At 39.6% G+C, this 25,036-nt stretch overlaps 1 protein-coding gene across 7 annotated transcripts in view; it reads right to left on the bottom strand.

Annotated features, from left to right (window-relative positions):
• Nucleotides 1–3,485: 3,485 nt before the first annotated feature.
• Nucleotides 3,486–25,036, bottom strand: part of CNTN6 (contactin 6) — a 145,195-nt gene continuing 123,644 nt past the window's right edge. For 5 of the 7 annotated variants that reach the window (XM_075762481.1, XM_075762479.1, XM_075762476.1 and 2 more), the window contains 11 exons: nucleotides 21,594–21,769; nucleotides 21,136–21,253; nucleotides 20,103–20,261; nucleotides 19,862–20,011; nucleotides 16,114–16,184; nucleotides 13,015–13,249; nucleotides 12,359–12,474; nucleotides 10,764–10,950; nucleotides 7,147–7,259; nucleotides 5,228–5,396; nucleotides 3,877–4,523 (listed from right to left, as the gene is read on the bottom strand). In XM_075762481.1, coding sequence (XP_075618596.1) covers nucleotides 4,423–4,523; nucleotides 5,228–5,396; nucleotides 7,147–7,259; nucleotides 10,764–10,950; nucleotides 12,359–12,474; nucleotides 13,015–13,249; nucleotides 16,114–16,184; nucleotides 19,862–20,011; nucleotides 20,103–20,261; nucleotides 21,136–21,253; nucleotides 21,594–21,769 — 1,595 coding nt within the window. In that variant the 3' untranslated portion in view covers nucleotides 3,877–4,422. Of the gene's footprint in view, nucleotides 4,524–5,227; nucleotides 5,397–7,146; nucleotides 7,260–10,763; nucleotides 10,951–12,358; nucleotides 12,475–13,014; nucleotides 13,250–16,113; nucleotides 16,185–19,861; nucleotides 20,012–20,102; nucleotides 20,262–21,135; nucleotides 21,254–21,593; nucleotides 21,770–25,036 lie in introns of all 7 variants that reach the window. The other 2 variants (XM_075762478.1, XM_075762477.1) reach the window with 2 other exon arrangements.

The raw sequence follows: 25,036 nt of genomic DNA, 5'->3' as shown, positions 1-25,036 counted from the left end.
ATACTCTGAAGATGACCAGGGGCGTTATAAATATACTAAGTCTCTGCAACCTTGTTTCAATTTTTAGATAGACAGATATTTCTGAACGCATCATTTGCCATTCTTTTACACTTTCAGTCCATAACAATCCCGTGAGTGGCAGCCCTCCATTAATTCGTACTCAGCAGCAGAAGGCAGCACATAGACATTATCTCAGCTCGATGGTTGAGGTAGGCTCTACCACCCCTTGGCATAAATGATACAAAGATTGCCAGGCAATGCGCACTCCCACACTACCAGGGCTTTGAAGAGCCCCTCATCCTTGTAGCGATAGTTCAATAGTCCATGGCTAGTGTTATCATACCTCTCTCCACGTTCACCCAAAGGCCATATGATGGATGCACCTACACAGGCACTTGAAACCTAATATTCAGGAGCACTGAGGTGGAGCAGCTCGCTGGCACTTCGAGGGAAATTGGGGGGCAACAGTGCCTTGGAAATATCAGTGCTGGAAGGGATCAAATGTATTGGTTTATGCATAGCAGGACAAGTTCTGCCCTAGCTTTCGCCCAGGGAAAGGCAAAGAGCAATTGGAGACGTGCTCCCTGAAAAGACAAACGTCTGTGGGGGGCTGTAGGGAGGGAGGCAGCTCCCTAGACACCGTCCCACGGCAGCCCGGTGCATCCCAAAACCTCTCTGAGCAGATTAATTCTCTCTTCCACACAGGCTCTGCAAATCATTGGGGGAAATTCTCTGCGACTGCAGTACAGTCAGATATTAATAAAATCTTTTTCTGCTTTTACAACATATTTATACATAAGTGTGATTTAGAGCTCTGTGTCAAGTTGTCACCAGGGCTGCATTCCAATGACCTGCAGAAAACACAGGGTGTTTCTGCACTTCGGGATAATGTTGATTTAGAGGCTGGTACAATAGCACACATGGGCTATTTTATTTAGTTTCTTGGCATTCATATTCAAAAATTGCCCTATAAAGAAGGGAGAAGGCATTAAAAAAAAAGTTTAAATACTCTTAAATCACAAAGAAACATTGTGTTTCGAGTGAATGGAAACATTTGGATAGACTCAAAATTGCTTTTTTCATGGAGAAATATTTTGTTGATGTGTTAAATTTAAAATGAAAACCTCTGACTGTGACGCTCTCTCATTTTTTGGTACTTTGCTTAGGTTATCAAAATAAAATAGGTATTACTCTTCCAGCTATTTTAAAACTTAGGTTTATCTGTGATTTGATCTGGTGCCTCTAAAATCTGCTAAGACTGAGCCCAAGGTTCCCTTGGGCACCTTTAAGTGGGATTTTTAATTTAGCTTCCTAGTTGCTAAAAATCAGGAGCACTGCAGAGTTTTTTGTTTTACCTTTTCCATTGTTTTCATTTCGACTTCTGGTTTTAGGGGATTTATACTGTTCCTATTTTCAAACTTTCTCCTGCAACCATGAGTGACAAAACTATTTTTTGACTCTTTTTTTCTTTTAATGAAAGCTGCCAGTCATCTGAACTCTTTCTATTTCAGCATCAGGTGCTTTAATAACATTTTCACATAAAAAGGAGAGCTGGACTTTGACTCCTTTGGGCAGCTCAGACATCAGTTCATCCTAGTGGAAACCAAAACAGAATTGGGGAGCCAAAGAGAAGAAAATGAACCTGCACAAGTTAGAGGGCTACATTGATTTAGAGAGGATGGAGGGGTTATTGTTATAACTATAGTTAAAGGTATTCTCCTTAAGGCTGCCCAGAAGTTCTGCTCCCAAGGCAGAATAGCCACTTGGCAATCAATCCACTTGTGCTCCAGCTCTAAGGGAGTTCAGCAAGGGAGTAGCTTTACTCACGTTAGTGGTCTTCCTAGATTGCCCCTTACTTTAAAAAGGGCTACTCCCATGGGGATGACAAAACAGGGTTCATGTAGAATTTATGAGGATGTTAAACACTGGAGACATAAAGAGCCTGATTTGGAAAAGTATCTTCTACAGTGAGAAAAGTACCTTGCAAAAATCATCAGTAATGCATACAGAAATGAAAACAAATCTGAAGAAATGATTCATTGTTTAGTTTCACTGCAAAGAAAAATGTTTTTACTTCATTAGGGTATTATCAAGATTTTAAATACCATATCCACTTCTTTCTAAACTGTTCTCTTCTTTTGAACACTATGTTAAAGCTCTTCCTAATAACTCCTGTGATTAGCATCTTTGTAGAAATCCCAGAGGACAGGCTTCTAAAAGTGGCATTATATTTCTAGAGCCTCCCTGTAATTAAGCATCTATCAGGCCTTCTAGTCAGCTGTATCTAACTGCTCTGCAGAAAATCTCTCTTTGCCTGACTAAAAAGAGCTGTTTTGTTTAACCTTAGCAGAATGATTGCATTTATGTTATAAAATATAAGAATTTTAGATTCATTTTAACTGGGGAAAAAAAAAAAATGAACCCATTGCTTAATGGACACAAGAAGGTCTGCAAGTGAGCTGCCATGGCCGAGGGCAGCTCCTGCTGGAGACCTGCTGGGAAGGGATGATGGAAAAAGCTCTGTCAGAGCTCTGCCAAATAGTGGTCAACTCTGTGAAATGTTTTGTTGTATTCAGTATGGGGATTGTTAAACATCACCAGGTGTAAGTGATAGTGGAGGGTGTCCCTGCCCGCAGCAGTGGGGTTGGAACTAGATATCTTTGAGGTCCCTTCCAACCCAACCCATTCTAGGATTCTACGATTCTATGATATTTGCTTATCCTCAGTAAAGAAAAGAGCCCAAGTTTCTCCAGTCACTTCTTTAATAAGACTGCAGCTGTACAGCCACGAGAACGTGGAACATGTGCTCTTTTAGCTTTGGTAGTGTCAAGACAAGATGCCATGCTTATTGGTGAGCGCAATTCCATGTGAAATGCCTTGTCCTAGGGACTTCATATCCTTTTCATCTTCTGGAGTCCTTAAATCAAAACATGCTTTTGCAATGTTTTTATCACTTGTGATTTTATTTTATGTCAGTGTGTGTGGAGTTCTCCCTGGAAGTCCAGCACGTGGGCTCTGGGAGTAATCTCAGGTACCACAGTTTTGGTAGCTTCCTGTATGAAGTCACATTTTAGATTCTCTTGCTGCCAATTTGGCCTCCCATACCAATGGGTAAGAAACATGTTTAATAAGCTGTTTGAAGGATTATCACGAACCTCTGTCTTTTTTCTCATTCATGTGCTCACACAGCACTACCCCCTTTTGAAACTTTTTCTTTTAAAAAATACTGGGGGGAGGGATTTAATTCATTTGTAGTTATGAACGGTTACAAGTACACAACACGTATTTGACAATGGTGAAAAGAAAATTTCAGAGTAAAGTGAGAAGGAAGAAAAGGTCTGCCAGTAATGATATGAGGCAAAAGATACCTTTTATCAGATGTTAAAACTGACACCAGTGTGACTTCACCTTTTTGAGCTCTACTGACTTGAAAGCCATGCTCACTCTGGTGTTTATCATTCTAATAACTTAATAGATTGAAGGGCTTAGATGCTTTTATTTATATTTCAAAATGATTAAAATCAATGCTCTTCTCATTTACCTTCATACCCAGCCCAAAGATGAATCTACACCTTCAAGCTACAGCAAGGAACAACAATGTCAAGTGAGAGAGCAACTGAACCTGCTTAGGCAGATATAGCTCAATTTCCCTTCAGAAAAGGCATTCAGCATCTCTGCTAGTTTTGTTGGTCAGAATAGTCTTTGCATGAAAAAGTCCTTCAAAATGTATCTGAGAATATGTAAAATATCTCATATTATAAAAGGCACTGTCTCATTCAGATCTGGTTCAAGGCTTGCTGGTGCCATTGAAAGTCTTTCTATTGAATTCAATGGGCTTTGGCTTGGTACATAGGATTCATTTTATTTAAGTTTCCCTTTTCTGAAGAAAATAGTGTCGTACGTTTCATATAATATATTGCATGATGCTCCCTGTAATACAAACAAGTGCAAAAAGTAAACAAATAACTTTTATTTAATTGAAAGTGGGGTTTTTTTACAGGTTATATTGAAGAACATGAGATAAATAATATCCACATGACGAACAAGTGTGAGTCTCCTCTTCTCTCAGTTCTAAGAGCTTGGCGCAGGCCTTTCATGTTGGACACACCACTACAGTGGAGTTTCAGTAAGAACTACTGCTTGTAAAAAATTTGAGGCCACTCGCCTCACAATCTCAAGTTACGTTTGGCACCACTCCATTTAATTAATGCATATACATTTATCCACTAATTTCAAAGCTTATTTTAAAAAAATTAATTTAATATTGATACTTACTGTTTTCTTAGTAATATACCACTTCTATGTCCCTCCCCCATCCCCACTTTTTTTCTTTATCAGGAATGTTGGTCATGATGAAGTATTAAGATAAAATCTACGCATGGTTTGTTTTTAAAAGTCCATGGCTGAGCATTGCTTTAATCATCAAGGAAAAGGGTATATAAGAACAGAACTGAATAGCAGGATCCCAGATGACAATATATAGTTTGCCCTTTGTGACAATTTTATTCCTCCAGAGCTTAAACCTGTAAAAATATAAGTATACAAAATTACAAAATTTTCTGACAAAAGTAAACTTGTGTCAAAAATAATTTTTTTCTATGTATTCTCGCATAACAATAATCTTTGTTCTATTTTCAAAACGAAACATTATCCACAAATGTTATTTCTATTTAGTTATTTTTTAAGTTGTAGCAGCAGCTCCATGGAGCATGGTTTCAAATCAGCTTCCCACCTTCCCTGTGAATATCTACTTTCAGGAGGGTTTTGGCTAGTTTGTTGCAAAACTAAGCTCCATTTTGCATGTATAATAAAGTATTTATGAGGGCAGAGGTTGGACCCTGGGCAGCCGTGGTGCAGGGCTGAGGTTCTCAGTCTCAGCAGCAGCAGCAGCTCCAGAGCAGATTAAGAGCCGCGTTACATGTGAGAGCTGCAGCTCTGACTTTAATAAGAAAGCTTATTTCTCTGTCCTTCCCTGAGCATTACAGGCCAGGGCAGATGGAGACCTACACTAAAAATAAGGTCACATCTAGGTGTTGTGCAAAATACTTTCTCCGCTAATGAATGCAAGAATATCAGAGACTAATCTAAATATACCCAGCATTACAAAGCATTGGAGAGAAGCCACCTACGGTAATGGAAAGTCTGTTAATCTATCGTGCTTCTTAGAGGCACACAGATTTCTTATTATGCAATAACATTCGGAGAACAAAATAAATATCTCACGTACTTGATATTTTTGGAATCCTAATTTCCTCACTGCTGCTGCCATCCCCACCGTCACTGACCGTTCTTATTTCTATGAGATAATCTTCTTCAAATGGTACCAGAAGTTCAGCTGATGTGTTGTTTGTCTCCAGTATATGAGTTTTGCTATGTCTGTTTTGTCTATACAAAATCTAAGTAGAAAGGGATTAGAAAACAAGAGGGTTTGGGGGTTTTTTTAAGTTGTTTTTTTTTTAGGGTTGGGTTTTTTTTTTTTTTGGTGAGACTATCTTCCATCGTGTCCCAAACTTTTCAGAGCACTATAACCATCCTGCAGAGGAACTCAATTCAAAACACCGCGATATATTCTGCAGAATTTTGTGATGAAAATTTACTCCACCTGTGTTTTGCAGGAGAGTTCTTGTCTGCTAGAACTGAGGCTCACCTTAAAAGTAGAGTTATGAAATCTTTATCCAATACACTTATACTCTTCTGTAAATATGGATGTTAGACACACCTTTAAACAAGGCTTCAGCCTGTAACACCTTTTATATCCAGAACTATTCTGACACCTCAGGAACTCACATTTTAGGTGGGTTTTTTATATTTGACTTGTTTGCGGTGAGCATTTATAGTCAAATAGAAATATTCATGTTGACTTTCATAATTACCACTTGCTAATGAAAACATGGGACATTGCATAGTGGAATGTTTTTAAAGACTTCAAGAAAGGACAGAAATTTGGATAGCAGTATCTGGGCTTCCACTTGGGAAGCACATTTCTACAACAAAACATGATGGATCCAGCGCCTGCTCGCACCGAGATCTTTTTGCTAATGAATCATCGGGCCAAGGTGCAGAACAGGTTGGGGAGTCTAGACAGGGATCCTACGGACTATGATCAGCATTTTTCCTTCCAGAAGCCTTTCTTCCTTGCTAGCACAGCAATGACAGTGTTTGACTCCTTTCTCTTGACAATCTTTTGACATAGTTATGTTAAAAAGAGCAATCAAAGAGCAAATCAGAAGGAGAAACAGGTATCATACAATAAATACCGCAGCAAGGACTTGCACTCTTTCCACATCAAATTATAATAAGGAAGTGTAGCCTAGAAGCAGGTAGGTTAGACACAAAAGAAAAAAGCTTCATAGTCTAGTTGTAACTTTTTCCTGAGTGTGTGGAGCTGCTCAAACACACTCATTAGGGTGGAAAAGAACGTGATCTCAAGAAAGATTGCAAGGTGGGGTTGTCGGGGGGTTTTTGTCTCCTTTTCCTCCCTAGGCATAAATAATTCTGTCTAAACACTGAAATGCCTAGCAACATGAGCATCTGCATCCTGAGAACCTTTCCTCATGTAAGCACCCTCCACCTCCATTTTTACAATCCTTCAGGAGTAAAAAAGTCTTTCCATAAGTATTTTGGGGTCATAGCGACTGCAAACCAACTTTAAACGGAATTTTCCTTTCCTTTAAAAATAAGATTTATGGAAGTGCTTTTTACTTCACTCACATTGATCTTTATGTGAGTATCTTCCTATCTATTTTCAAAGGTACCTTTATGAATTGCCAGAGAGTGAGAACTTTTAAATGTGTTTTATACCTGTCTTCAATGCTGAAGAGACTGTTCTCTACTTCTCATATACGTGTGAAACTCCTTTCCAAAGAAGATGTGAATGCAAGAATCTTCTATGATTACAAGGGAAATGGGACAAGAGGTATCCAGCGTTGGGGACAGAAAATCCCTGTGTCAGGATAAAGAGGCCCTACTCTGAATGAACAAATGAACATGGTGTTCTTCCATTTGTATAAATGTCAGCCAACCATCCCAAAAACTCCAGAAAAGTCACTGTTTTCCAGGTAATGAGCAGTAACGTTTCAACAAGCCACTGTTTGTACCTCTATTAGAAACAACATGTCTGATTAATGAGATAAAGGAAGGACTTACTTTGTAGCCTAGCACCTCTGATTCGTTCTCCATCGTTTTCACGTGTTCCCAGTTCAAGCAGATTTTGGAATTGGTAAGCTTCCAGGCGATGTTTGCTGGAGGTTGACTTGGTGCTTTAAAAAAAAGATGATGACAATCACAAGATACAACTGAATATTAATTTGCATAGTGTAATTGAATGAGCTGCTGACATGGAAGTAGCAAATGCATGGGCAATTCAAATCTAGAAGAGTAAAAAATATTTTCCAGTCCATCATTGCTCTCGTATTAGTCAGACTAAAGATCTATTCATAGCACAAAACCACTTACTGTGAGAGTTCGTTTTCGAAATTAGGAAAAGCCTGACAGTGTCTGACAGTTCAAGTTATATTTGATAGATTTTGTTTAAAAGTACTATGTTGTTCCTATCTGTATTTTAATGTACTAGAGAATGTTTTGCTCTTTGGATTTCAGAAAAAGCTAAAACTAAGAGCAAAGTACAAAAGACAAGATTTTTCATAAGCCATGAGGACAGGTTACAAAGAGCTACACATAAAAGTCGCCATGTGATCCATCATGAAACATTGTAGGATTTTATAAATTCTCACTACAATAGGCTGAGAGTAGCTTTTCAAAGGCTTTTTATGCCTAAGTGCCAGGACTTTGAAAATTTGCCTACAAGTGACTGAAATCGAATCCTGTGTGAACATGCGAAGTTGAAACTGGGCTTTTGAACTGTATCTCAGCTTTAGAACAACACATTATCTCCTTCTCCATGGTGCGATCTCCCAGACCCTGCCTGGGAGGACGGCACTGGGGGTGTTAGAGGAAATAAGACTTGCACAAAATTAAGGAAAAGGAAGAGAGATTTGGAAAAACATGTTGTGAGTATCCCAGACCTGACTCTAAAATATTTAATTTCTGGGATCCTTCTTTTCTCCCTACAGTTCCTATATATTGATGATTAATTGATGCAACTTGGAAGGTACTGTCGATTTGGTAATACTCCACAATTTCTTTCATTTCCCATGGAGATAGAATAAATTGATGGTGCCTGTTGTTTCATATCTATATCTGCTTCATGACAGTGGAGAAGTTTAATCCATCCCACTGGTGGGAAAAGGAGGTGTTAGTGGACCACCCAGGTAAATATAAGCAGATGTCCTTCCATGAGCCATACTGTCAGCACTGGAAAAAGATTAATTTTCTTTTTGAGGTGTTTATATACATTCACATATATAACACTGCAAATTTACTTACACGTTGTTTGAAATCCCTTTGTTGCTTTCAGCAAGTATTTTATATAAGGAATGTGGTAACAAAAAACTGACCAGAGGCAAAGGATGTCAAATGGTTCATTGACTGTGTACTCTGAAAAGTCTTGGAAGCACACAAAAATGGGTGAATACTGCCTTATCCAAAGCTTTTTAGCATAGCACTTAAAACCATCTTAATTCATGGTCTTTGGGCTGAAAAACCACCACAGGATGATTTTCAAAACAAAATTATCTGGTTTTGCTATACAGCCAGGGACAAGAACAGGTGGTAACGTAGCACTTCCCTACATCTATAGTAATACCCACAAGCAAACACATTGCGAACAGTTCTTCAGATCTAAGATTAACAGATCATTTCCACAACTAACTTCTTGTAATCAACAACACCAAGAAGAAGAGAAGTCCTGAGTGATCCTTAAGTTTATTAAGTCAATGATGTTACTCTCATGTTTTAGGTAACACTTGGCTTTGTTGCTGTACTGAGTTGAGGTTTATCCTTGCAAAGTATTTCTAATATCTATATCTGTGGAGGTATATATTCATAAAGAAAGAGAAAAAACAAAGAAATCTCTAACATTCATGACATATAAGTAAAGAAGAAGAGCTGAACTTCACCACAGCTCCTAATGGAACTGCATATTCACGGAAGGAGGACATCATTTCTACTTTCCTAAGTAGTTTCAACTCAATCCAGGATATCAACTTAAATTGATCTTAGACAAGTACGTTTCAATCAGAATCGCACCTATTTAGCAGAAGGACTATTTCAGTTTTGCTTAGTCTCTACAATAACGGCATGCACAGAACATTGTAGGAATCCTGGACACTGAGTACGAAGACAGAGCTATTACCTTGAAGCTAAAGCTCCCACTGTAGATGTACATTGTTTATATTCTCTTGATGTATTATCTTTACTCATATTAAAAGTGCTTGCATCTTTCAGAGACTAGAGCTTAAAATTTTAATATATGTTTTCAAATATTAAAAGGGTTATTTTGACTTTAATTTTTAAATTAACCATTAGCACAATCCTGAATTTGACAGAAGATGAAGTCAGTGTAAAACAAAAGCAAATTTATTCCTTATATGTCTCATCACTTGACTGCCTTTCATAGACATGCACATACAAATATAGAGAATAATTTTCAGACATGAGGGGTTTTTTTCCATTAAGAAATTGCCTGTGAGAAGAGTTCTGTTTGAGTCTTTAAAAATACCTTCTCTGGCTTTATTTTGGTTTATGTTATTTACATTATATGGTAACATTTATCATGAACTCATCTTACAAGTTAGTTTCTGTCTTGCGCTTAAGTAATAGCATGGAACAGCCCATAAACGAGGAGAATCGGTGAAAGACAGGAGAAATATTTCGCTTTTTGTGCTAAAGGGCTCATCAGGTGTTTGTTGGGAAAACATAGTCCACGAAAAGTATAAAAAACCCCAGACGCTTAAACAGGAATGACTTTGGGGCACTTGGGTACATAGTAGACTACCAAGTTTTCCTGCTTTATGACAATTTTGCGCTGAGTGAACGTTTACTTCATGTTACGTTCACTTTACATCCTGCAGGATGGTGCTCAGCGCTTCCTTATTACCTTGGAGGATGTGCCCATGAAAACATTGGCTTCATGAGGTTGCTTCTCACAAACAGAATAGCATATGGTTTTGCTTCTACAATTGCAGAAAATCTAAAAAAATTAATGACTAGACAGTATTTATATGAATGCATCCCATATGCTACCCTCAGGAATGTACAGTTTAAAGGTCTCAAAAAAAGCACTGTATTTGGAGCATTTAACAATTTTCTTTAAAAAACCAAACCCATATTCCCACACCCAAATCTATTGTTGGACCTGTGGAACATCTTTCCTTTATTGACTCTGCACCTCTTTTGAAATCTCCTGAAAGCAAGTGGCATGCTGTTGCAATGCCAAAGGAAATCCTTCCTAACAGTTGCTACTCTATAGGAACACAAACACCAGGCTGATCTAATTTTGTAGGTGTACAGAATTACTTTAGCATATAAATAGAATAGCCTAAATGAAATAACCTTCCCAGGTCTGATTTCAGTTGATGAGAATTTTGGCTTCCATTGAGACAGAACTGAAGCCCAAGCTAAATATTATATTAATGCCTTAAACACCAGCGAGGGAATTAACTTGATGGTGACCACAAAAATATTGTCGAGGAAGAGACAGAGAAGTTTTAGTCACAGATTTTGTTGCTTAATTTTGTGAAGAATTTTGGGATCCAGTTTTCTTTGATATTGCAACATTTATCAGACATGGGGCACGGTAAACCGAAATGTCACTATCACACTCGGGAGTTTGCAACATTTGTTGTACAAAATTGAATACTCACGTGATTTTTTAGTGGTGACATTTACCGGGGTGCTAGAGGGCCCCGTCCCTGCAGTGTTGTAAGCTCGAACCGTTGCAAAATAGACTGTGTTAGCTTTTAGTCCTGTGATATTTCTGGCTGTTACATTCCCATTGACTCTGACTTTACCAGCTGTGCTTTCCTTGGGATCATCAGTCCAATATAAAACCTGAAAAGCGAGAACAAAGAACAGGCAATTCTTTCTTTTCCATCAATTACAGATTTGGCTGGGAAGCAGACATGCTGACAATGAAGATTTTGAGGAATACAGGATTTTTTGTATTCAAAAACTAGGAGGAAATAAAACCAAACATGAATATTTATAGAGAAGAAATCAAATTTCAGAGACTGAATACCAATTAAGGAAGTAAATTAAATCCTTAACTTTATTTATGTCCGAAAGGAAACCTTTGATAAGGTGAGAAATTTTAAAAGTTTGTTTAATTTTATGGTTTGAACATGTTTGAAGAAAACTTTAAAAGATACAAAGAAACATTTATCTCAGTCATCTAAGAGGTTTTTTAATTATTTTGTATCCTGCCTCTAGTTTTGATTCAGTAATAGCTATTAAGACCTAGGTGGGTTTTTTCCAGTGAGTAATTGATTCGGGAAGGTTTGTGTACTGTACATGACTCCTATTACCTTCATTGATACATTTGTAATGATAGGACAGAATTTAAAGTGTTTCTGACTTGCTTTACTCTTGGATTATCTTTTCTTAAAAAAAAAAAAAAAAAAAAAAAAAAGTTCACTGTGCAAGTAAAATGCCCAGGAATCATATCTGAGGTGACTTCGAAGTACCCCAGTTATCAATACAAAAATCTGCTCCCCTCCCGCTTGGAGGGACCTCTGCTCTGTCCTGTGGATGTCAGATGCAGGGGACACCCCCCGGGTGCTGGAGAGCGGAGCGAAGCCAGAAGCAGCACAGCTGGCTGAGTGCCACCGGGGTCTGGCAGCATCCATGGTCCTCGCAGCTCCCCCTGCTCAGACCCTGAAATGTCTGGGTCCTCGGACCCTGGATCCAGTCCTGGACTCGGTGTCGTGACAGCAGCAATGCACCCCAGCGCACAGGGAGAAAAACCTGTCAGTTATTAGTAAATGAGCAGGTGCTCACTACGAGTAGGAGTGAGAAGCCCAAAGCCTTTCAGGTACGCCACAGCACAAGCTTTGGACAGCAATCAAGTGCATTTATCCTGTTTTCTTCTGTAAGCAGTGCTATGGGTCATGAGCATGCCCTCAAACTATCGAGTACCCCATCATGCTCAGACAGTCTTACGACTGTGTAAGAAGAGGAGGATCAGCTTTGTTTCGTGGACTCAAGCACGAGTCCTTTTATAGTAGCCATCACAAATGATTAATCTTGAGGTTTTAATTTACATTACAAAAAGTCTGGGATAGAGCTGCAGTCCTGGTCTGTAAATGCTTGTGATTATCTCAGGTGAAATGTTGCTAATGAGAGTCGGGTGAAGAGCTCCATTGTCTGTTGACTTGGAAGCAAAGGAGGAGGAACCAGAATATAAATGCGGCTGGGAAAGAGACATCTGTAAGGTGTCAGACACCAGCACCAGCCACCTCACCTCGTAGCCCAGCACCCTGCCCGTGTGCCTGTTCCACGCGATGGGCTGCCAGGAGACCTCCACCTCCGCCGCCGAAACGCTCAGCGCTGAAGCCCCCGCTGGTGCTATCTGCGGCTCTGGGTGATGGGAGAAAACACAGCTGTTGCCAAAAGAGTGTTATGTCAAAGCTGAGGGAGTTTCAAGAAAAAAGAGATTCGGGGGGAGGGAAGCAGCAAGCAGAAGCTCAGGAAACCTGGAGTGAATCCCTAGCTTTGCTGCCTGTTTATTCGGGAACATCAGTAAACCCATAATTCTTCAAAATTGGTCATTACCCATAAACTGGGACAGATTTTCAGAGGACATCAGCTGCATTGAGTGGTCTGAAAAGCTAGACCCTCTGACAGCTACACTTTTGAACGTCTCCTGATTTTCCCAACCCACTGAGTAGGAGCTCCTTGGGGACACAGTTGAAACATGCTGTCTATTTAAAGTGATTCTGAAAATCTGCCCCTTGCTTTTGTTTACTTCAATTTCCCATCTTCTGCCTCGTGGCTCTTGTCAATCTTCAATGAGCAGCTTTGAGCAGGCTCCTTAATATCCCTGTGGAGATCTGTCTGATCATATCTGGGACCTATTGACGCTACACAGTCATTATTAATAAGAGTAACATGCGTTACCGTCTTCTCCTGAGTAGACAATGGATATGGAGCTCAGGGTCCCTTCTCCTTCATTGTTGTAGACACCAACTTTCACTTCAAAAGGAGAGAGAGGTGTGATGCTTTCATTCCTATAAACATATTTGTTTGCTTCTACTGAAGCCACCACTGCTTTTGTCCAGGTTGTTGAGCCAAGAGGACGAAACATAATGATGTAGCCAAAATCTTCCCCATTTTTTAGTTCTTCTGGAACTGGCTGTAGTGACAAGGCAGTCAGTCAATAAGGATTTGCAAGTACACACTGTTTTAATTGAATCTTCATTCTCTGAGTATATTTTAGTGGTATTGATTTAGTTGACTGTGCCTTAGAGAAGATAATAATGTTTGCTCTATCAGTCAATGTAATATTGAAATGAAAATCAAAATAATAAATCTATTGAGGCAATCAATTTAGAAACAAAAGATCTGATCAGCTCCATTAAAGTTATTCTCTTTCAGGCATGAAGTTTTCAAAATTAAAAGCATTTCACTCAGTACAGATTGTAGCTGATTTTTTTTTCCCTCAAGGGGTATAGGAATGCTAATTTTAAATAAATTATTTTTAAAGAAAAAAAAGAGTCGGGAAAGGAGCAAATGTATACACAGAAGTGTGCGTCAGCTGTATAATTGCCTGCATATGAGTACAGTACTTACATATTTTTTTAGCACAAATGAAAGTCTCAAGTGCATGAACATATTCCTATTTAAGTTTGTTTAGAACAGAGATGTTATTGCAAGTCAACATGGCAAATTAATGTTTCTATTAATAAAATCTCATGTCAAGATATGTATTAATGACTCACACTGAACAGGCAATTACATCAACACCGTATCCAGCATGGTTGGGTTTTTTTTGTTTTATTGGGATAAAAATACTTCTACATTGGCTTCTCAAAGCATGAGAAGGTTTATGAAACAAGATCAGTAGTACATGGAGGAAGGATGCGTTTCTCAGAAAAAAATTATTTTAGATGCTTGCATCGAAGTAAGGTGCACGGAAAAGCAGTGATGAAAAATGGTACCAAAAAAGAGAGAAAAACATAGGGGCAGAACCGCAGCCCCTGTCATCGTTCCATGCTCCAAGCTCCTCTCCTGCAGAGAAACTACTGGGAGCACTAAGACTGTGAGAAGATGGGGAAAAAAAAAATCAGAAAGTACATCAGAAGGTTTCAGGGCACTTATTTGATTTTTTTCTTCATAAATTCCTTCTAATTCTGATAATAACCCTGCCCTGGCGCATATAACAAATGTGTCTATCCTTCAGTGTTTTACAAACATTAATTCCCCAATATGCGCCCTTCTATCTCTTTTCCAGTCCTGAGAGAGTTAAGTGTGAGTGATGATGGTGCACTGGGGATTTATACGAGTTCAAGCTACTTTCTGGAGCATTTAATTTGTTTTTGAGGCTTCTGTGACCTCAGATTTAATCAAGATGTTTAGTGAGTTCATGACAGAAAGCTGGAGAGTCATGTTCAGTGTCGTTAGCTTGGCATAATTAGTATTTCTTCTGGCTATTTTTCAGGACACACTATGGAGTCCAACGGGATAATTTGATTGAGATCTCTCAGGTTGTTTTCAATTTTCATGTTCTTCTGCTCCCAAAGAGTAGATCAGTAGAGGGGAAAATGAAACAAAACAGTGAAAGATGCATATGGAGGAAAATTTACTTCAGCAAAAGTAAAGTTTCACTCTGGAGCATGGCGAGGGGAAAGCATTGGCAGTATTATTTATCTAGTGGGGATTTCCTCCTGGCCAGGTTGGATGGGGCTTTGGGCAACCTGGGCTAGTGGAGGGTGTCCCTGCCCATGGCAGGGGGTGGGACTGGATGGGCTTTAAGGTCCCTTCCAACCCAAACCAGTCTGGGATTCTATGATCTTTTAATTTTGACCTCATTTTTTTCCTATCACTTCCCTTCCTCCCCCAAAAGACAGAGGTTTTTAGCATACAGGACAACACAGATAACCCACTCAGCTGATGAATAACATCACTTTTAGTTTAATTTCGTTTCTTTTCCTTTCCTTCAAACTGTATACATGAGCTTGGTTATTTCTTTAGAAAAAGAATGAAGTCAGGGGATGGAGCAGACTGCTTTCCTTGCTTAAGCTGAACAAGAAGTCTTTTTTTTTTTTTTTTCACGTAAAAATGTTTTCCATGACTTACAAAGGGATCACTGTGGTTTTGGAGGCCCTGTCCCAAATTAGGAACTGAACAGACGTCATCTTGTGCAGCCTGTGAGACAGTCACACCTGATAGTAAGACACGTGGGAGGGCTGCCTGGCCCCTGCCCTCCAGGCTAGGTGCTGCCGATGGCAGGGACCAGCTCCTACTTCAGCCAGATGTCCTCAAAGCCAGGGGAGAGATTTAATTAGGTGAGTCACGTTAACTCCATATGTATTTTTCAGCAGCAATGAAAAACCCAGAGGGTGGGAGCCGTGTTTTGGGGAGTTTTTCCATCAGGCTGGATTTCATGCACCTGCCCTGGCACTGTCCCATCACTTGCAAGATGCCACCTGCCTTCATCGCAGTGAGGATGCTGCTGGGTGGCTGGAGAAGGAGGGCTCCTTCTCACAACGCTTAATTTCCCCTCTCTGACATGACCTGTGCTCACCCATTGCAACTTGTAGTATGGTATTAACTGTTCTGAAAATGTATATTCTCTCCTCTCACTGGAGTGCTGGAGAATTAAAGGGCTCATCTCCTTTAACACATAATAGGATATGTCTTGTCAGCACAGTGCTCCAGAATGAAAAACATGTAAACAAAAGTATGAAAAATGTTAATGCAGAAAATGGCCAAGCAGATTAGTGTGTTAAGCACCTCCTGTACAATGGAGATAAGAGGGTTATACAGACTTCTAAACATCTTTATAACATGCCTCTTAAACTGTTTATTTTTATAAATTGTTCGCTATAACACAGAAAACTTGCTGTATATCTTACAGGCTGTTTTCTCTGCAGACGCAGGATGAAATCCAGGCTCAGCCAAAGCCAATGACCAAAAGCCTTTGGATTTCACAGGGCTGTGGTTTCACCCATGGACTCTTCCCATTAGACAGCTTAGGTTAATTGAGCTAACAGTTACCTCCCATGTGATGACCAGCTCAGAACGGCTCCCTCCTCCTCCGCTGATGTTTGTTGGTGTCACCACAGGAACTGGAGAAGAAAAGACGTTGGTGTTTGCAACTCCCCACCACTACTGCTGGGGGTCTTGCCAACTGCACGGTTAGAGCTTTTCCTAGCTCACATGCAGCTATTCTGCCTTTCAACACGTAGAACAGGGACTGTAACAGTACCTTTTAAATGATCTGAAATTATATTTACACATTTTCAAGTTTCTAAGGCTGAAGCCACAGATGTATTTGATACATGAGTACCCTGGTTCAAAAAATTAATTAAAGAAGCTAGTAGAATCAAGTATCTGACATTATTATACCTCATCAACTAATTGGCAAAATGATGTTCCATTCAGACTGTAGCTGCAACACTACTGATTTGCTAATTATGCATTTGTTCAGTAAACATGTTGTTGGAGCAATATATTAATTTTTTTAATTGGCTGTATGCTTTTCTTAGGAAATTCAAAACTCGTAATTTGCTTTTCTGCTTCTCCCAAGACTATAAGTGCCCAAAAGTTAGTTGATTAGAGATTGATTTCCCCAGCGTTGCTCCAGGTGCATGGCACTGTAGGTATAGGGTTGAGGTCAAGCAATGCGCTGGTGTTCCAGGCTGATGGAGCTTCTCATCACTCAAACAGCTCTTGGTGGAGAAGCAAGGAAAATACCAGCATTTCTTGCCTCTTGCTCTGTATTTCTATAAACATGCCCACTGCATTAACCTAAAAAAATTACCAGTTTTTGGGAAGTGGATTGTGATGTAATGGATGGAATTTTGACAAGACTGGTCTTGTTCTTACTGTATAGTTCTCTGTAGATCTACTTGCAAGGATGATATCATGTTCCTTTTTGGCTGCTGGAGAAGTTTAAAAAAAGAGGACAACCCTGGAACTGATCGAGACAGAAACCCCCTATAAGAGGGCATTTGTACTGTTTACCATTTTCAAAACCTTGATACTATTTTTAGAAATTTCAAAATTGTTTGTCATTCCCTTCATTCAGCTCTCACTGTCTGAAAATTGGATGTGTCGAGACAGGGCTGAAGATAGGGTCAGAAATAGGTGGGACAGTTATATCTCAGATGCTTTTTCAGAGATTTTAGCAAGTTTTGCCACAAATGCCTGTCCTTCCCCATGCCTTTGACCCAGCGTTAGCTGCCAGCTGCAGTAGAGGCAATAAAGGCAACAGCCCTTTAAGTTCACAGAAATGTGTGTGAACCCACCGTCACTTCTAGATTCAAGTCCACATATAAATCTTTATCTGATTTCATCCTCTCTAGCAATGTAGAAATTTCACTATAATTTTGTTGTGCAGTCATAAAAGTGAGTGCAAGTGCAAACAGACCAGGATCTTTGGAGAGTTTAGCATAGGTATTCAATTTTGTCACTCACAATCAATGTCTTTGTGCACATCAGAAGCAGATAATCTAAGACTGAAAAGAAGAACATTAAAGGGAAAAAAAAAAAAAAAAGATAAAACAGACTTGCAAGCCCAGTGTTTCACTGTTTCATGAACCAGTTGATGCTCAATTAGTTCATGTGTTAAATGTGTTCAGTACTTACTACATTTGCATGGGGAAAAAATTCGTACTACTGCTCAGCAGAGCCTCAACTGGGTCATAGTTGAGAAACAGATGAAAATTTACAGCTGAGTGCACCAACAGAGGCTCAATTAATTCTCAGCTCCATTTTAATGAAATGAACAGTGGCTCATTTGCATCCACAAATCTACTAACGCTCAGATTTCAGCTGGCAAAATAGCTATTATAACAGTGAAGTTCAAATTCACCCTTTCATGGCCAGTCTTCAGCTGTCCACACTGTGATACTGTTTTCGGTTTCCTATTATGATGAAAAAAATAAAGATAAACTGCCACTTCTCCCACTGCACAGCAATGTTTTGAGACAGAATGATTTACAGCAGTGAAGGGGTTAAGCAACTAAAACCTGAAGTCTTTCTATTCCTTTTGTTTAGCTTCAGACAGTGCTTTACTGTAAGGAAATAATGTTCCCTGCACTATTGCCATGATAAATAATATTAATTTTATTGTTTCTTTCTCTTTCTAGCCCTAGCCTTGTGAATCCCTCTAATAAAAAAAAAAAAAAAAAAAAAAAAAAAAGAGAAAAAAGCTTTAAAAGATGAAAGCTGTTACTGACTGTACAGGTAGTTTTGAATATCACACTTTACAAAGCCCCACGGTGGCAACAGCAAGAAAGATTTTCTCAAGACTAATTTTGACTTCATGGTCAATCACATAATGGAGAACATATATCTGTGATACTCTGCTGGGAAATTTAGAAAATCTGGCCTCTTCCTGTCTCCAGCTTTTCTTTAGCCTTCCCTTTTCACATTGCCCCTGTACTCCTTGCAGGTGAATGCTTCCTGTGGTTCTGCTGCTGGAGGAAGGGGCCGTGTACCACTCGGGCACGCATCCCTCAGACACCTGCGTCCAGGCAGGATGAGTGCATCTTTCCAGGATGGAGGCTCTCAGGCTCTTCCCTTTGCTTGGGAGCAGCCTGCAATCTGCTTTACTGCCACGCTGGCCAGGCGGTCCTGACTGCTGACAAGACTCATTTGATGTCTCTCTGCACCTGGAAAGCTGACAAAATCTATCAAAATTGGGGTTCCAATGATCAAATAGTTGGTTTTTTTTCTGGCATCAGTACTCAGTTTAAGTTTTTCCTTCAACAATAGGACAAAGAACTTATCAAATTTAACTCAACTGATTTAATACATTTTGAGGTAATTCTGCCTTGGGACAAATATTCTGAGAAACAAATGGATCCCTCTTTCTAAGGATATGTAATGTACAATACTGTATTTTGAGTTCTGTCTTGAAATGCAGCTTGCCAAACTTCAGAGCTTGGCAAATGAGATAAACAGAAAAGAGAAAGTGGATTGTAAAAGCTGCTTCCATTTTACTGCTTTCTGTTCTATAAATACTGATTTTATAGGTGGGAGAGAGTTGATAAGCAGGGGGCTGGGAGAAACATAAAACAAACCAAAGGTTTGGGTTTCAAATAAATTGTACCAAACTGAGTAGGTCAAAGGACTGACAGTGTCGGTCATCCAAGAATGAGTCTTATGAGGTTCCAGGTCCCAGAAGATAAATGTGTAAAGGTTAGACAGACAGATGGTAAGGATCCTGCCCTGGAGTCACTGGAAGCTATTAGTTTCATCGGGTTTTGGATGCTGTAATTTATTCCCTCCAGTTAAAGGCAATATCCTGTCCCTACTGGTGCTCAGATATCAACCACTCTCTGCAGCAATGGCGTTGCATGCTTGTGCTAGGATACGCCAGAGTGCTGGCTTTACCATTTTCTATGCAAGTCCCTGAGGAGGGCATAATTATAATTGGAAGAAAATAAATGTTTCTCCCCAATTGCTTGAATGAAAGCTTGTGTTCAGGCATGGGGATTAGATATATTTTGGGACATATCAAACAGATGAAGCATTGGCCAGCTCCAGCCTTTATTGCTGGCCCAAGTAAACTCCAAACCAGAGAGCAAAGTGTGTGGTACCTCAGTCATGTCCAAACATCCCTCGCACCGGTACTTCAGATCTGCTGTCATGAAGCCACAGCAGCCACAGACTAAAATGCCAGGCAGATATGTACATAACCCTGTAGGAGTGAGTGTCTCTGCTGCAGTGCAATTCTCACGCTCAGGAGCTGGCAATGTGCCTGCGTGGAAAAAAATGACAGGAACTCGGGACTTACCTGCTGCTTTAGTTTTCAGTAGAGCTGATGGTCTGCTTGGCTCCCCAATTCCAACACTATTGCTGGCAACCACACGAAACTCATACTCAACCCAAGGGCTTAAGTCAACCACTGTTGCCTTGTGAGTCCTACCATTAACAACTTCAGGAACTAAAGGTAAAATAAACAGGTCAAGACAATTTATTTTTGGAGTAATTAATGGTATATGCAAAAAATACAAGGCAACTCTCAGATTGCTCACCTGTTGAAACTGCCTGCCAGCCAACTGAGAAAGGAGTCCTCGTCTGAATACTGTAGATCTGGACTGGACTATTATTATCTATTCCAGACTTCCAGGATAACACAGCAGTAGTGCTAGAAATATGTTCAACTTTAACATCTTCTGGTGGACCTGGGGGGCCTAATATGATTAACATTTTAAGATGATGGTAGTGGGAAGAGAAGACTCATTGCTGGGTTGGGCAACTCTTACTTTCTCAAGTCGGTGGAATTACTCATGAAGCTGCAGTTTCATAAAAGCAGCACAATCTCTAAATGATGGCTGCATGCCTGTATTACTTTTTTCTAATTAATGAGAGGTCTTGAGTCAGGAAAATTAATGTCTTTATGTTACTAATACGAAAACTACAAACAAGGGAATGATTATTTTTTTGTCTGACAAAGAAAGTTACCCTGTGTGTCTTTTGTTGAACCATCCAACATTTTCAGGATTCCTATTGAATTTAATCAAAACTCAGGTTTAGAAAGAATACAAGATGGTGCATTATTCAGATTTCTGATTTCTGCTAGAGTTTAGAAGATCTGCTCCAATCACAGCATTTCTCTTGCTGCTGGCAGTAAAAAAAAAAAAATAGTTACTTGACCACAGAAAATAATTTTTCATATTATTTCCAAAGAGTGAAAAGGAGCCAGGTCTCTTGGTTTTTTTCTTCCAGCCTGCGCAGTGACCCAGAGATGCCCATCAAGGAGCAGGTGACAGCAGTCTGCTGAAGTGGAGGACTTCCCCATGCCCTGCCACATTGACCTGGGTGGCCAGAAAAGTTCACCTTCCAAAGAGGCCATGGCAGAATTGCACAGACCTCCCTGGGTTACCTGCACACTAGGATCATGCTGGGCAGAATCTCAATCCGATTTTGGGGCCAATGGTAGAAGACATATAACATTTCACTATTGACATTTTGAATCGCTATCCTAGGACCCATTTAAACAACAGCTGATCTTAAGAATTTCTAATTCCTCCAGAAGATATATGTGTCTACATTTAACAGACATACCTCTTACAATTATATCTACTGTTGCAGATTGACTGTCTAAAATTGTTTGTACCGTGCACACATATTTCCCAGAATGATGCAGCTGAATATTTCTTATCATCAAATCCCCAACAGATTCCTGTAGATACAAAGAAAGTAAACTAATCACTCACAACATGCTTTCCATACTGGACATTTTTATAAATTGCTCAATATTAATAACAAATGCAGCTTTTAAATTAAAATATTCATAGCTATCATCAGTTTCTTTCATGTGGACATTTTTATTATGGCTTCACAAATAACTCAAGTGCCTTTATGAAATTTGAGAAAGAGAAATAAATGGCTGCAGTCCTTGTAAAGAAACAGTGATTTGCCATGCATATAAATAGCGATGGAAGAATTATGATAAATATTTGTGTCGTCTAAAGACTGTGGCAAATAGTTTCATTAAGCGCTAAGGAGTTTAAAAAACTTACTCTTCCAATTCTTTCAAAATGATGTATTCCTCTATTGAAATCAATTTTACCACCGTTGAATGACCATGTGAACACCACATCAACGGAGGGATCATGAGACGCCTGGCATGGAAGGACTATGCTTTCTCCAACTGTTACATCCATATTAGAAGGTGGAATAGTAATTACAGTCCTTTCTGTGGAGACAAAAAAATTCTTTTTTATTAACATGCTTATAAAAATAGTAGATCTTGAATGAGTTTTGTACCATTTGTGAAATGATTTAAAATTGGCCCAAATGTCCCATAATAAAGAAAATTATCTCTAATACGGTGATGATTTCAGAACACTCTTAGCCGTGTGTAGCCTATTACTTTTGCAGTATCAATACAACGAGCACAGTGTGTGCCTCTGAGAGTGAGCAGATGTCAGAGGCAACATGCTAAATTAGTCATATGTTCCTTTGTAAAGCCCATTGTCAATAGATATGATTTCAGCTCAAAAAGTGCAGACTTCGTTATTAAAACAGTTAAAAATATGCTCATGGTTCTTCAAACTTGGAAATCTCTCCTTACAGGAAACTGCAGCAAAAGCAAAATTGCTCTCCATCTCCGCTTACTGTATACATTGAGATCCTTAATCTGTAATAATGTTAGTGGTAGTTTACAGCACAATGTTGCTTACATTACAGCTTCAAAGAAGAAATCTTCACAGACAGAAAAACTATTTATGTAATCTTTTTTAACCCCTTACACTGAGAAACCAACTTGCAGCTCTTATTAAGAGAAGCAGTAGCTCGCGAAAAGGGAAAGAAATAGGTTTATATGGCTTCGCTTTTGTTGATATGACTGGCAGATAGATTAGAGATAACAACCACTTTGCTGTAAGCAATTCCCTTGAATAAAGCTTTTGTGCATGAAAATGTTATAAAATGGTGAGAATTTAGAGGCACGTGAACAAAATGAGAGCAGAATCTATTCAACAATATTAATACATTCTGAAAATAATGTGAGACGAGGAGAAGAAATTTTTGCACGAGCTGTATTAGTTCAGTGTTCATTCTGGCTTAACCCTATGTGTTAGAAATGGGTTTGAACATTCAGGATTTTGGTTTTACTAAGGCCTTGGTTCTGAAAGGTTGATACGTGATAGGGCATCCAACCCTTACCTTCAAACACATTTTCCTTCAGACTGTCACCATCATTCCAGTAACGGATGAATGTGTAGGTACAGACAAGCAATATGGACCGAAACTTGAAGGGTTTCTTCCCAGCATCTAGGCTGTGCTGGGTGAGTGACGTGGCAGTGGTCAAGTAGCAACAAGGTAGGATGTAGCATTTTCTGCTAACCTTTTAAAAAACAAACTGGATGTCACTAGTTTCAGTGATATACCTGCTGCAAGTGTCAGGTAATGTTTTCCAAGGAAAACAAAGGAAGAACTTGTCTGATTTTTATTGTTATAGACAAATCAGTGGGTTTTTTTCTGGCATCATTAACAGAGTGTCAGAACTTCTCATCGTGAGTTAGAGCTCAGACCTGGAACGTGGTTTCTTAGATTTCTCTGCGTACTCTGATTGCTCTTCACAGCTGTGTAAAACTATCATTGTGGCAGCTCCATCAGTTTGTCTGAAGTCAAGGACTGCAGAAATGTGAAGGCCTCAGATGACTGTCTTGAAGATACTCGATCATTAGGTTAGAGAAATCTCTTCCTCTCCCTGGAAGCAGTGTGTCAGATGCAATAAATTCCAGATGATTCAAGGGCCATGTTCTTTGCTGGCACAACTCCACTCGTTTCAGCACACACTGGCAAAGAACTTGGCTCTATAAATCTGAAATGAAGTAATTCCATTGTGAAGTACAGGTAACTTTTGTAGAATAATGTTGAAAATATCTGGGAACTACAGAGAACCTCCACAAAGTTTTCTTTCCTGGCTTTTTCTCCTGTATTTCTTATTCTCATAGCTGAGACAGAACAACATGAATAAAACTTTGAGGAGAAAAATTCTATTACTTGAAATAATGCTGTATATGTTAAAAGAAGAAAAAAGAAATAACACCCTGCTATATGTTAAAAATTGGGAAGTTGCTTTCATGGTAGATGGAATTTCTCTTTGGCTCTAGCAGGTGGAGAGACATGATCTACTGGCCTGATGTGGTCCTCCAAACTCGTCATCTCCTCCTTCAAAGCCATCCTGTAAGACTCTCTCCCTCCTTAAGCCTATAAACCCCATGCATCTCTACACTGAGCTTTTAAAGCCAACGAAATACGGCATTGAAGAAACAAAGTCTTCTCCAGAACACCACAATCGACCTCAGCTTGGAAATTCTACGTTGCTCTGAATGTACACGGTATGCTTTCTCCCAGATTCCACTTGGGTTTTGTCTGTTTTGTCTTCAGCTGTGCAGGAGAGTTGTCTCCACACAGGTTCTCTTACAAATGATGCAAAAGGTTACACCTGATTTACAAGAGGGTGTTGAAGGCTCTGGCAAGTCAGCCTGGGACATCCCCAACCTCGCATAGCTCCTGGGTCTGACCTGCGCGGCGGAGCTGGGAAATCCAGGAGGTGGGAACCAGCTCCTCTGAAACGACTGCAAGGGTCCCCTCCACAGCTCCTGCCTCCTGCACCGTGTAATGCCCTGGGGATGGAGAGGGCTGGCCCTAACAAGGCTCATTCACATTGTCAGTCGATTAGATGCGCAACAGCGTGTTTCATCAGCCTTCCATCGGTAAGCTCAGAGTCTGGACGTGCGTAAACAAGGTTCAGCTTCCCGGGCCTCTCGGACAGACCCCAAAGCCCAAGATGAGCTCCTTGCTGAAGATATAAACTGCTGCTGGTATTTCATCTGTCTTGCTTAAAGCTGACTTGGATGTATCTGTTTTGCATTGCTTTGATGACAGCCTGAAGATACCCTCTGAATTGGGTACTCTGCTAAAACTCCAAATCAAGGATGAAATTTACCCTTTCTGCTTTGGTTTACTCAACTGTAATAAAGCTTTGCACCACTACCGAGTTTTCCACATGTCAAGTACTCCCTGTCCTTCAAATTTCTCTTATCTACCCTTCACAAGACCCACATCACCTCTACTGCCATAAGACTTAATGCCACCTCATTTTGTAACTCCTGCTTCTCTGTATTGGATGGTTGGTCACCAGGATCGGTGCCTTTTGACTGTTCTGCAATGCACTGTGTACAATTACAGCATTCTATAAATAAGTAAAATACCATAAATAAAATCAATTTATTTCTATGGAAAGGTCGAAGTAAGACTAAGCAAGAACGGTACAAACAAGATTGCACAGAATTTGTAATCAGATTCAATAGTTACATTCTAAAACCCATAGAATACAAATTGAAAATTATGTCCTATTTTTTGTAAAATCTTTAAGTCTCCATCAAAGCCAGTCGTCTACTGTACAGGAAGGGGCCATTACCTCCCGCTGGTTGTAACGAAACTGGCTGGG

The sequence above is a fragment of the Balearica regulorum genome, chromosome 10, assembly GCF_011004875.1.
Source record: "Balearica regulorum gibbericeps isolate bBalReg1 chromosome 10, bBalReg1.pri, whole genome shotgun sequence".
NCBI lineage: Eukaryota > Metazoa > Chordata > Aves > Gruiformes > Gruidae > Balearica > Balearica regulorum.
Note: the sequence above shows the minus strand (reverse complement) of the source record. Positions and strands in the feature narration are given on the sequence as shown.